Source organism: Saccopteryx bilineata, chromosome 1 (assembly GCF_036850765.1).
Source record: "Saccopteryx bilineata isolate mSacBil1 chromosome 1, mSacBil1_pri_phased_curated, whole genome shotgun sequence".
In the NCBI taxonomy this organism is placed as follows: domain Eukaryota; kingdom Metazoa; phylum Chordata; class Mammalia; order Chiroptera; family Emballonuridae; genus Saccopteryx; species Saccopteryx bilineata.
The window spans coordinates 84,641,928-84,655,456 of record NC_089490.1 but is presented as its reverse complement, the minus strand read 5'-3'; the positions used below and the strand labels follow the sequence as shown (position 1 = coordinate 84,655,456).

Sequence of the window (13,529 nt, the reverse complement as noted above, 5' to 3'; positions counted from 1 at the left end):
AAAAACTGATGATTGATGCTTCTCATCTCTCTCCGTTCCTGTCTATCTGTCCCTATCTATCCCACTCTGTCTCTGTAAAAAAAAAAAAAAAAAAAAAAAAAAAAAAAATTTGTAGAGCCTGACCTGTGGTGGCGCAGTGGATAAAGCGTCAACCTGGAAACACTGAGGTTGCCGGTTCAAAACCCGGGGCTTGCCTGGTCAAGGCACATATGGGAGTTGATGCTTCCTGCTCCTCCCCCTTCTCTCTCTCTCTCTCTCTCTCTCTCTCTCCTCTCTATAATAAATAAATAAAATCTTTAAAAAAAATTAAAAAAAAGAAGACTAATGATTGATGTTTCTCATCTTTCTCCATTCCTGTCTGTCCCTATTTATCTGTCTCTGTAAAAAAAAAAAAAAAAAAAAAAATTTGTAGATTTTATAAATTAAATAAAATGCAGGTGTAAGCAGCTGTAAGCATTCATTCCATTCTAAGCACAAAATACACCTCTTCACTTACTAAAAAACTGTACCGTCATAAAAAAGCCTCTATGTTAGCGCTTCCTGTTTTAATTTTTCAAAGCTCTAGCACTACCTTTCGGTTCTTGTTTATCTGCTTCTTTAATGACTCTGTTTCTGCCCACAGGAGAGGGGTCTCACCTGTCTTGTTCATCACTATATCCCAGCACCTGGCCCAAAGCTCCATGTTTATTAGATGTTTAATGGATTTTTGGATAAACAAGTCAACCGGGTTGTCCAGCTCCAAAGCCCCTCACCTTTCTGTCATCCCAAAGGGCCTCCCAAGCAGGGCAAGTACTGAACCTCCTCACTAGTGGAATGCACATTTACACTGAAGGAAAACAGGCACAGGATGAACTTACTGCATTGGCATTTCCTCCAACTTGCATGCATCGCAACTGAAACCACGACCAGTTAGAATCCAGCTCTGTAGATCTAAATGGAAAGAACATCTTAAAGGTTAATACTTTTCTTCCCCACAATTAAGCTACCAAACTTTTTTTTTAATTTTTTTATTTATTCATTTTTAGAGATGAGAGAGAGAGGGAGAGAAAGAGACAGAGAGATAGAGAGAGAGAAGGAGGGAGGAGCTGGAAGCATCAACTCCCATATGTGCCTTAACCAGGCAAGCCCAGGGTTTTGAACCGGCAACCTCAGTGTTTCCAGGTCGACACTTTATCCACTGCACCACCACAGGTCAGGCTAAGCCACCAAACTTTTGAGAATAAGATTGTCTTGATCTTTAGGATCCTGAAGAATTCTAAGTTTATGTTAACAGTGACACATGCTTCCAGCCTGCTGGGACCCCAAAGCACATACCATTGGTACAGCAGCTCCTGGCCCCTCTCATCCTTCCTAGAAGCCAAGGCTCTGATGGCCCTGACCACCTGCTCCCCTCCACTCCATATGACGCCAGCCAGCCATGTCCTCTAGGGAACAGAACACAACAAGCTTCCTGGAGCTGTTACAAAGACTCTTGACTCTGTGCTTCACATCCTTAGTGGGTCATGATCTAAAATTTGGTAATCTATCTCTACTCAGAATAGATGTCCTGTCTGGGTTTTTTCAGGGTTTGCATTTGACCCCTAGCGGGTGCCTGGATAATGCTCATTTCACCACCAGGTGGGAAGGACCTACCACCATCACCACCATGCAGGAAGAAGGAGAACACTCAGGATTGAATGCTCCTGAAGTGAAAGCAGCAAGTGCCTCCCACCCCACCACACCTCAGGCCCTGCTTACCTGAAACCTGAGATCAACTCAGAGCAAGGCAAAGGCGACAAGTGTATTTCCCAACAATAAAAATTCACCAAGTGATCAGTGTAAAGCAAGACAGGAAAGCACTACATTGTTAGCCATTATGCCACCACAGATCAGGCAGTGTTAGAAGTCCTTATATTGAATTGATAGATATGAGCAAAAAGCAAGGCAATCCCATATTCCACAATAGCTTGTCCTGCACCAACTGTAAAGGAATATGGACACGCTAGAACGGGTGTAGGTAGAATACCCTTCACAGGATGGGCAAGGAAGAAAGAAAACAGGCTTCAGGTCCACCAACAATTTCCTTTTATGCTGCCTTTCCATTCACTAATTTCTATGCTTACTTGTATTATTTAATCTTTGTGAGTATTAAGATGTTATTCTGAAGCCATTAGCTACCTTAAGATTAATAATGATATTAATAAGTATTATTATTACATATATATATGACATATCTACTTCATGGGGATATTAAAAGTAAAAATTAAACTTGACCTGTGGTGGCGCAGTGGAGAGAACATCGACCTGGAATGCTGAGGTCACCAGTTCAAAACCCCAGGCTTGCCCGGTCAAGGCACACAGGAGAAGCAACTTTCAAGAGTTGATGCTTCCTACTCCTTCCCACTCCCTTCTCTCTCTCTTACTCTCTCTCTCTCCTCTCTCTAGAATCAATAAATAAAATCTTTTTAAAAAGTAAAAATTAAACCATACCTTATCAGAAATACATGTCCCAGAGACAAAAATATATCTCCTTTTAGAATTTGGTTACCAAGCAAGGTGATTATGTTATATATCTTGTCCTGAAATCCCTGCTCTGAAAGATCTTGCTTAGTCACCACACTGTCATGATGCCCCCCCAAGACTGAGGTAGCTGCCATCGCCACCCACCCTATCTGTCATAGGGAGGCCATTAACAGCACAGTCTCTGGAGACCACTCCTAGCTGCATAACCTTGGGGAAGTTACTTAACCTCTTTGTGTCTCACCTTCCTCCTCTGTAAAGTAGGAACCATTTTATGATTATTTTGCTCCTGTAGAAAATAAGCTAATATCTGAAAATGCTTGGCTCATGGTAAACACCATATGACTAAAATTCTCGCCATCACTGTCATCATCATTATGGGTACCCTGCCACTGTGTTATAAGCAGCCAGCTCCGATGACAGGCACCCCCATATTTTTCTCTCACTCCTGGCACAGCACATAATAGATACCTGACTTAAACTATATCCTAAAATTGAAGCTACAAGTTCTCAAACTTGCTAATCTACCTTACAACTTTTAGTCCTAAACTATCTTTAAAAAAATAAAGCCAAACTTTTTCTTTTTTTTTTTTTTTTTTAGCAAGAGAGGGAGGGGGAGAGGAGAGGGACAGGAACAAGTAGACAAGGAGGGGGAGAGATGAGAAGCATAAACTTGTAGTTACAGCACCTTAGTTGTTCACTGATTGCTTTCTCATATGTGCCTTGACTGGGGGGCTCCAGCTGAGCCAGTGATCCCTTGCTCAAGCCAGCGACCTTGGGCTCAAGCCAGCAAGCACGAGGTCATGTCTATGACCTCACGCTCAAACTGGAGATCTCAGGGTTTTAAACCTGGTCCTTGGCATCCCAGGTCAATGCTCTATCCACTGTACCACCACCTGGGCAAGCCAAACATTTTTAAAAACTATTTCTTAGAAATAATGATAAAAATTTCAGGTGTTCCTGAAATGAGCTGACTGGGATCCTGTCTCGTACACTGGACTTTAAACAAGTTGTGATGGCAATGGACTCTGAATTCTGTCAGCCTTAAGATGAAACTTGAGTTGCTCATTGGTGCCTATTCCTACACAGGGAGGTGACTCACTGTAGGTTATTTCTTATCTTATTAGATTAAGAGACGGTAAAAGGTAAGAGAATCTGAGTACTAAGAAAAAAGTAAACAGTGAAAGTAAGAAAAGTTGAAAAATTAGTGTCACTTTAACCAAATAACTTCTGTTAACCAACTATGTAAAGGAGAAAATAGGTTTCCTACAACCTCCTTAGTCCTTATGTAAGATTCAACATTTCTCCCAATAAGCTAGTGTATATAATTTTTAATAGTAAAAAATGTTCAAAGAACAGCCCTTTACCTCTTAAAAATACCCCACTAAGTACCCTTATGATCCTTGACTTTATTCTGCCCAAATCCTAGACTGCTGCCCTCTAAACTAATTTTTAACAATTGTTTTTTAATCACTTATACGCACTGTGAATTAGTTACTGTATATTTACTTGACCTTAGAAGGCTAGTGATTAAACTTTCAAAAGCCCAAACAGACTCTGCTGTCCGGCCTCACCAGGCTCTAGGTCAGTCCTTCCTTCAACCAAGGAACACGTCAGAACACCACCCCATTTCCTGGAAGGGTTTAAACTGGCTGTGTGTTTTAGTGGTGAGGAAGAGGGAGGGCCAGGTTATAAAGGGCAGGGCTTGGCAGGGAAGAAGAGAAACAGAACACAGCAAACAGAGAAAGACAACCAGCCTTCCTGGGCTCCAGGAAGAGCGAGTCACCATGTTGACTGGTAACAACCAGTCTGGGATGGGTAAGGGAAAAATATTAAAAATAAACTTGCCCTGGCAACTAAATCTCTCAGTATTCAAAAAAAGAGACAAGAATAGGATAGTGTATTCAAAATATTCTGAGACCAGCAGTTAAGAAAAAAAGAAAAGAAACTGATAGAAACTCTAAAACCAACAAGAATAGATAAAAGATCTCCCTTTTCTAGATATTATAATTACTTATGGAGTTATATGGCTATAAGTATTTAGCACATCAGGCCTTTACAAATTGATTTCTGAAAAAGAACTCAGGAAAGTTTTTTGTTTTCATTTGTTTTTTTTAAGTGAAGGAGGGGAGATAGTGAGACAGATTCCCACATATGCCCCGACCGGGATCCACCCAGCAACCCCCATCTAGAACGGATAATCGAATCAACTGAGTTATCCTCAGTGCCTGGGGCCTATGCTCAAACCAGTGTAGCTGCAGGAAGGGAAGATAGAGAGAGGGGGAGAGGGAGGAGAAGAGAAGCAGATGGTTGCTTCTTTTGTGTGCCCTGATTGGGAATTGAATCTGTTACTTCCACATAGTTACTTCCACATGCTGGGCCCCGTGGACACTCTATCTACTGAGCCAATGGGCCATGGCCTCAGGAAAGTTTTTTTTAATTAATATATTAAAAAAGAAAATTATGTTGCTATTACTATTTAGTTTTTGTCTATCATACAAAATATCTCACTACGAATTATAATAGACTTGATCCTTTGGGAACAAGCGCTCTTTATAGTAATTACACTGTATCAATATTGCTTAAGTCACAATATAAGAAACACTTGCTCCCCACAATTCCAAACAGCCTGCCTGCCTAACTGGTTCCCTCCCTGGGAGAAGCCACAGGGATAGGTGGCCTGGTTGGCGGTGACAGCGATCACACTGAGCCCACCTGGCTGAGCAGGGTACCCTGACCAAGCCCGTGGCTACTGAAGTGCAGGCCTTGCTGGGCTTCCAAGCCGAGCCCTGCTGAAATCCTTTCACTATCTCTTTTATTATTTCAATTCCTCTACCTCACACCAGGGCACTGGCCACTTCCCACTGGCCTGTGGGGCTGTGTGTGTCCAGAGGGGGTACCTTCCTCTCTGCACACAATGCAAAGGTCCCACCCAGGCTACTACCACACCAGTGACAATAGAAGACAGGAACTTGTCAGAGGGAGCCAAAGCAGCCCAAGACTTCAGATGAAACAAGAAAGACATTCTAAAAAAAAAAAAAAAAAGACATTCTATAAGCATCTGAAACTGCCACTAAAATTCACACACCAATCACCACTCAAGCTGGACGGTATTGGTGGCCTGGGAATCAAGGCTGTGGGATTACACTAGATCCCTGCTACAACCTTAGCTCTTCCCCGTGGGGTGGAGGTGGACCTGCAGCACCTGAATCTCCACCTCTGGTGGGTGAGTGTCACAGCAGGGCTCCTTTGTCATTAGAAGACTGTAAAGGGAAAGGAAATACTGCCTCACACCCTCTATTCTGACTGTCTTCAACAACCTGGCCTCAAGTCTCTGACAGAGGTATATAACAATAACAAAACAGAAAATAACTCACTTTCCCAGTTTACTTAATTATATGACTTAACTCTCATGACTCATAACCCACCTCTCATTTTTCTTTTTTTTTTCTTTTTCTTTCTGAAGCTGGAAACGGGGAGAGACAGTCAGACAGACTCCCGCATGCGCCCGACCGGGATCCACCCAGCACGCCCACCAGGGGCGATGCTCTGCCCACCAGTGGGTGATGCTCTGCCCCTCCGGGGCGTTGCTCTGCCGCGACCAGAGCCACTCTAGCGCCTGGGGCAGAGGCCAAGGAGCCATCCCAGTGCCCGGGCCATCTTTGCTCCAATGGAGCCTCGCTGCGGGAGGGGAAGAGAGAGACAGAGAGGAAGGAGGGGGGGGGGGTGGAGAAGCAAATGGGCGCCTCTCCTATGTGCCCTGGCCGGGAATCGAACCCGGGTCCCCCGCACGCCAGGCCAACGCTCTACCGCTGAGCCAACCGTCCAGGGCCCCTCTCATTTTTCTTGATGTCAAAGGAGACATAAAGGGGAAAGAGACCCATGTGACAATGTAATAATCCCTTCCACCCTCCAACAGGGACGGATTCACTTACCGAATAAAACTCAAGTGAACACCAAGTGACCGATGCGACCCTGAGCAATCGATACAAAGAAACACCCCATAGGTTATGCTTGCCCAGCTGGGGTTTTTGGCACCACAATCAAAACACACCTGAAAGAAAATTTAAAAAATCAATTGCTAATTACCTTTTTTTTGGTGACAGAGACAGACAGAGAGAGGAACAGATAGGGACAGACAGACAGGAAGGGAGAGAGATGAGAAACATCAATTCTTTGTTGCAGCACCTTAGTTGTTTACTGATTGCTTTCTCATATGTGCCTTGACTGGGGAGCTATAGCATAGTGAGTGACCCCTTGCTCAAGCCAGCGACCTTGGGCTCAAGCTGGTGATCCTTGCTTACACTAGATGAGCCCGCACTCAAGCTGGCAACCTCAAGGTTTCGAACCTGGGCCTTCTGCGTTCCAGTCAGAGGCTCTATCCACTGCGTCACCGCCTGGTCAGGTGCTAATTACTTTATATTAGTCAAATGAGCCCTCCCATAAGACACAATACACGATTTAGCTTGAAAGCTACTTAACCTTTACAATTTAAATTGGTTAATAGGAACTGTCTCACCCAGATTTTAAAAACATCAAACTTCAATTTATTATTATAGGATATTATATTAATTACATATTAATAGAATTCTATTAATACAACTAATCAATTATATAATAAATGATATGTTATTACAAATCTATAGCACTAGGCAGTATGCGTAGTGAAGAGAACTCAAGTACATATATCATCTCAGACATGACCTATCCTTGCCTAAGCAGGCAGTGGTGCAGTGGATAGTGTTGGCTTGAGACACTAAGGACTCAGGTTCAAAACCCCAAGGACACTGGCTTGAGCATGGGATCACCAGCTTGGGCATGGGATCACAGACATGACCCCATGGTCACTAGCCTGAAGCCCAAGGTCGCTGGTTTATCAAGGGGTCGCTGGCTCAGCTGGAGCCTCCCAGTCAAGGCACATATGAGAAAGCAATCAATGAACAACTAAGGTGCCGCAAGTATGAGTTGATCCTTCTCATCTCCATCTCTTCCTGTCTGTCTGTCCCTCTCTTTCTCTCACTAAAAAAAAAATTTACCTATCCTTGTAGCATTAACAGGGTTCCTACCAGTCACATAAATGAACACTAGCCAGGGAGGACCCTTGCTGAGAACACTCAAGGCCTTACTGTCCCCCAGAGCATGGCTCTACACCAGATGGCAGGTGTTGGGCATTCTTCTCTCCTCAGCTGGAAGAGAAGGGGAGTGTGGTAGCCAGCCTCCAAGGTGCCCCCAATGACCCTCCCCTCCTGGTAGTTTCACCCTTGTGTAATCCCCACCATCACTCTTCTAGGGTGCTCTGTGTGACCATAATATGGCACAAATGCTACATGTCACTTCCAGCTTAGGTTATAAAAGACACGTGTCTTCTTCTTTCTCTTGGATTTCTCGCTCTGGGGAAGCCAGTTGCCATGTCTTGAGGACACTGGGGCAGCCAAGTGGAGAAGTTCAAGTGCGGAGGACTGAGAACCTCCATCCCATAGCCAGTGCAGAGTGGGGCCGGCTGATCACTACAGGAGCAAACTCGGGAGCAGAATCCCCACTTTCAGATGACTGCAGCCGCATGAGAGGCCCTGAGGCCTCCTTCCTCAACACTGACTACGTCAGCCGTTCTTCATCTGATAACAGGATTGGAAACGTGCTTTAAAATCTGTAGTTCTTGCCTGACCAGGCGGTGGCGCAGTGGATAGAGCGTCGGACTGGGGTGCAGAGGACCAGGGTTCGAGACCCTGAGGTTGCCAGCTTGAGTGCGGGCTCATCTGGTTTGAGGAAAAGCCCACCAGCTTGAATCCAAGGTCGCTGGCTCCAGCAAGGGGTTACTCAGTCTGCTGAAGGTCCGCGGTCAAGGCACATATGAGAAAGCAATCAATGGACAACTAAGGTGTTGCAACACGCAATGAAAAACTAATGATTGATGCTTCTCATCTCTCTCCATTCCTGTCTGTCTGTCCCTGTCTATCCCTCTCTCTGACTCACTCTCTGTCTCTGTAAAAAATAAATAAATAAATAAAAATTAAAAAAAAAATGTTTAAAATCTGTAGTTCTTGCCATGGAAATCAACACAATTAAAGTCAGAACGACAGAAGGGTAACAATTATACAAATAGGTGAATTGTTAAAATTTTTTTTTCCAAAACAAAAGCGCCCATATTTTAGATACACTTTAGAGGCAGAGCCACGTATGTGAAAATTGTCCCAACCACAATCATCACGAAAGACTTCACCCGACAGGTGGTAGTTCAGCGGATAGAGCGTCGACCTGGGATGCCAAGGACTCAGATTCAAAACCCTAAGGTTGCCGGCTTGAGCATGGGCTCATCCGGCTTGAGCATAGGGTTGCCAGCTTGAGTGTGGGATTATAGACATGACCCCATGGTCACTGACTTGACACCAAGGTCGCTGGCTTGAAGCTCAAGGTCTCTGGCTTGAGCCCAAGATCTCTGACTTGAGCAAGGGGTCACTGGCTCAGTTGAAGCCCTCGCTCCATCAAGGCACATAGGAGAAAGCAATCAATGAATAACTAAAGTGTCACAGCTATGAGTTGATGCTTCTTGTCTCTCTCTCTCTTCCTGTCTGTCTGTCTCTCTCTGGAAAAAGAAAAAAAAAAAGACTTGGCTTCTGACCTTTTGAGGGTAATACAAGAATGAAAACATGAGCAGGTTTTCCAAAGCCCCTCACTAGAAAGGTTCATATTAGGCATGTGTAAATTTGGGATGGGGGTGGAGTGACAACTGACATGAAAGATGCCAGCCACTCACTTCAATGGAATTGATAACTAGACACTGTGGCAGGTACTGAGGTGTAAGAAGTAGCTGGCCTTTGAAGAGCTCATGGTAGTGGGAGAGAAACACAGACATTCAGACGCCCTGGGTAATAGCCATTAGAGTAAGAAATCCCCTTATGTGGGCCTGTGCCAAAGGTGCTGTCCCTCTACCGGAGGTCATTTGTAATCGTCATTTATTCAACTCACAGTTGTATATGTATATACAATCAAGAATGTACCTGATATGCCTGACCAGGCAGTGACACAGTCAACCTAGGATGCTGACTATCCAGGCTCAAAACCCAGAGGTCACCGGCTTGAGTATGGGCTCACCAGCTTGAGCATGGGATCATAGACATGACCCCATGGCTGCTGGCTTGAGCCCAAAGTCGCTGTCTTGAGCAAGAGGTCACTGGCTTGACTGGAGACACCCAGTCAAGACATGTATGAGAAGCAATCAATGAACAACTAAAGTGATGCAACTGTGAGTTGATGCTTCTCATCTCTCTCCCTTCCTGTTTGTCTGTCTGTCTAAAAAAAAAAGAAGAATGTACCTGATGCACACAAAGTGGATGTACAAAAGTGTCTCAGCAGGCATGCCCAGAGCCCACAGACTAGCAGTCTATCTAGTGGGCAAAGCAATTAGTTACAAGGTTGAATCTTAGGAAGCAAGGACAGGATGTGAAACGTTTTCTAACAAGGGTCCAAGAGACATTTGGGATCTCGAGAGTCTAAAAGGGCATTAAGGGGCAAAAACCTGTGCAGGAAATGGCCCAGTGGATGGCGGTGACAGAGGAGATTAGGTATATACAGCCCAGAGCAGGCAAGTCTGTGAACCACTCCCGAGATAGTTGAAAGGCTAGCTATGAAATCAGTGGGGTTTCTAAGGTGGCGACTTCAGCATTCTCCTGACCCACCAACGGAGATGAGGAATTGCTAGATAGTAGCTCCATGAGGGTGGGACCCAGTCTATCTTGGTCACCTAAGCTTGAGCACCCAGCCTGGCACGAAGTGGCATTAAATGCAAATTCAGATAGTGGGGCAGGCAGGAGTGGGACCTGTGGGACTGGAGGTTGGAAGGCAGTTAGAAATACAAGTTTGGCTCTCACAGATGCGCCTTCATCCTCCTGCTGGAATACAAGACTGCTTTGAGAGAGGGGCTGCACTTTGTTTTGATATGCAATCCCAAACCAAAGTTTAGACATGCTTTTCTAAGCAGAATATCAGTTATCATGGTGATGAAAAAAGAAATAGTTTTGACTAAGTTTGTTTTGCTAATGATGAGAATAATAGTAGCTATTGAAATAATAGCTAATATTGATTGTCTACTCCTGTCAGGCACTACTGTTAGTCAACTGACTCTTCACAACCACCCTATCGGAAGGTACTGTTATTATCCCTTCAGGCTCAGCTTCTGGGGTGTGTGTGACCTGTGCAGTCCCACAGGGTCCCACACTCAGAAGGGCCCAAGTTGTCTCATCTTGAAATTCTTTTTTTTTTAATTTTTTTTTATTTATTCATTTTTAGAGAGGAGAGAGAGAGGGAGAGAGAGAGACAGAGAGGAGAGAGAGAAAGGGGGGAGGAGCTGGAAGCATCAATTCCCATATGTGCCTTGACCAGGCAAGCCCAGGGTTTCGAACCGGCGACCTCAGCATTTTCAGGTCGACGCTTTATCCACTGCACCACCACAGGTCAGACCTGAAATTCTTAATACTTTTCAAACAAGGGCCCTGTGTTTTCTTTCTTTCTTCTTAACTCATTTTAGAGAGGAGAAAGAGGGAGAGAGCGCAAGAAAATGAAGGGGGTGGAGCAGGAAGCATCAACTGCCATATGTGCCTTGACCATGCAAGCCCTGGGTTTTGAACCGGTGACCTCAGTATTCCAGGTCGACGCTTTAACCACTGAGCCACCACAGGTCAGGCCTCTTTTTTTTTTTTTTTTGTGAGACAAGGGGAGAGAGTGAGGCAGACTCCTGTATGTGCCCTGACCAGGATCCCCCTGGCAACCTCGTCTGAGGCCAATGCTGAGTACTGAGCTATTTTTAGCACCTGAGGCTGATACACTTCAACAAAGCTATCCTCAGCGCCCAGGGCCACGCTTAAACCAATGATGCCACTGTCTGCGGGAGGGAAAAATAGATAGGGGGTGGGGACAGAAGCAGGTGGTTGCTTCTCATGTGTGCCCTGACTGGGAATCGAACCCGGGGAGTCCATATGCTGGCTGACATTCTATCCACTGAGCCACCAGCCATGGCCAGAGCCCTGTGTTTTCATTCTGCATTCCCAAAAACTATGTAGCACAGTTCTAATGCCCATTTTTCTTTAATGTTTATTTTGATTTAGAGAGAGAAAGGGAGAGAACAAGAGAGAGACAGGAACATCTGTTCCTTTATGTGCCCTGACCGGGGATTGAACCAGCAACCTCTGTGCTTCAGGGTGATGCTCTAACCAACCAAGCTATCCAGCCAGGGCTCGATCCTCATTTTAAAGAAACTAAGGAATTATGAAGTATCATAGCTAAGAAATGTTGGGTCTGGAACTAGACCCCAGGCAGCTGGCAGCAGGGCCCATTCTTTTTCCCTTCACCATACTGCCTCTCACAGAGCCAGGAAGCCCTTTACCCATCCTTCATCCACTGCACTATCCACTTGCTGAAAGCAGGAGCCTGTCTCATCATTGAGGGTACATCAGTATACCTCAAGGGATATTTACTGAATGAATTACTCAAGCAATCAATATAAAACCAAGGGATAGTATAGCTTCAAGGAAAGATTTCATAAACTAGAAAACGGATCCTTGTGAGTTAAAACTTTTGGTCCAGAGTAAATGGTCATCATATACGAGAGGAAGAAATTGGATACCTACATTCTAAAAGTAAACTGGGTTGTTTTTCTTTACCTACCTTTCCTGTCTCATGTATCTTAGAGCTTGTTTTTAGAATCCCCTTTTAAAAATGATGCTTATCACCATCCAACTCTTCCAAATTATTAAAACTAGTTTTCATCTTTGTTTAGGTAATTGTTTCTTACTAATAGTCAAATAAAAAGTCTTAATCAAGAAATTTAGCCCTAGCCAGTTGCTCAGTGGATAGAGCATTAGCCTAGCATATGAACGTCCTGGGTTCAATTCTTGGTCAGGGCACACAGGAGAAGCAACCATCTACTTCTCTTATCCTCCCTCTCCCACATCCCTCCTTCTCTCTCTCCCCCTCCCACAGCTAGTGGCTGGGTTGGTTTGAGCATCAGCCCAGATAGGGGTTGCTGGATGGATCTCTGTAGGGGCACATGCAGGAGTCTACCTCTCTATCTCCCTTCATCTCACCTGAAAAAAAAAGAAAAGAAAAGAGCCTGACTTGTGGTGGCGCAGTGGATAAAGCGACGACTTGGAACGCTGAGGTCACCAGTTTGAAACCCTGGGCTTGCCCAGTCAAGGCACATATGGGAGTTGATGCTTCCTGCTCCTCCCTCTCCTCTCTCTCCCCCCTTCTCTAAAATGAATAAATAAAATCTTTTTTAGCCTGACCAGGTGGTGGCGCAGTGGATAGAGCGTCGGACTGGGATGCGGAAGGACCCAGGTTCGAGACCCCGAGGTGGCCAGCTTGAGCGCGGGCTCATATGGCTTGAGCAAAGAGCTCACCAGCTTGGACCCAGGGGCGCTGGCTCCAGCAAGGGGTTACTCGGTCTGCTGAAGGCCCGCGGTCAAGGCACATGTGAGAAAGCAATCAATGAACAACTAAGAAGTCGCAACGCGCAACGAGAAACTGATGATTGATGCTTCTCATCTCTCTCCGTTCCTGTCTGTCTGTCCCTGTCTATCTCTGCCTCTGTAAAAATAAATAAATAAATAAATAAATAAATAAAAAGCCTTTAAAATCTTTTTTAAAAAAAAGAGGTTAAAAAAAAAAGAAGAAAAAAGAAATGTAGCACGATACTGTGGAATATTATTAGAAAATATTTTTCCCTTTCTTTTATTAATCCTATTATGGAACATAAAATATTCCGTAGATGTGTTGTTCATAATAAAAATAAAAGAACAGCTGACATGTATTAAAGACTAGTATATGCAGGTGCTGCTCTAAGTGCTTTTCTGGGATTTTCTCATTTAATCTTCACAATAATCCTCTGAGTTAGATCCTGCTCATGTCTCATTTTCAGAGGAAGAAAACAAGGTACAAAGTAAGTGTTCAAGTAACCTGCCCAAGGTGATAGAGGAAGCAGCAGCTGTCTGGATAATAATTTTCAAGTTTGCCCATATTTGTCCCTCAAAGTGTCT

The 13,529-nt window shown here is 44.5% G+C and overlaps 1 protein-coding gene across 1 annotated transcript in view; it reads right to left on the bottom strand.

Annotated features, from left to right (window-relative positions):
• ARFGAP3 (ADP ribosylation factor GTPase activating protein 3) overlaps nt 1-13,529 on the bottom strand; it is a 61,201-nt gene that overhangs the window by 45,464 nt on the left and 2,208 nt on the right. The window contains exons 2-3 of the mRNA XM_066256122.1: nt 6,435-6,553; nt 858-930 (exon numbers count right to left, since the gene is read on the bottom strand). Coding sequence (XP_066112219.1) covers nt 858-930; nt 6,435-6,553 — 192 coding nt within the window. The remainder of the gene's footprint in view (nt 1-857; nt 931-6,434; nt 6,554-13,529) is intronic.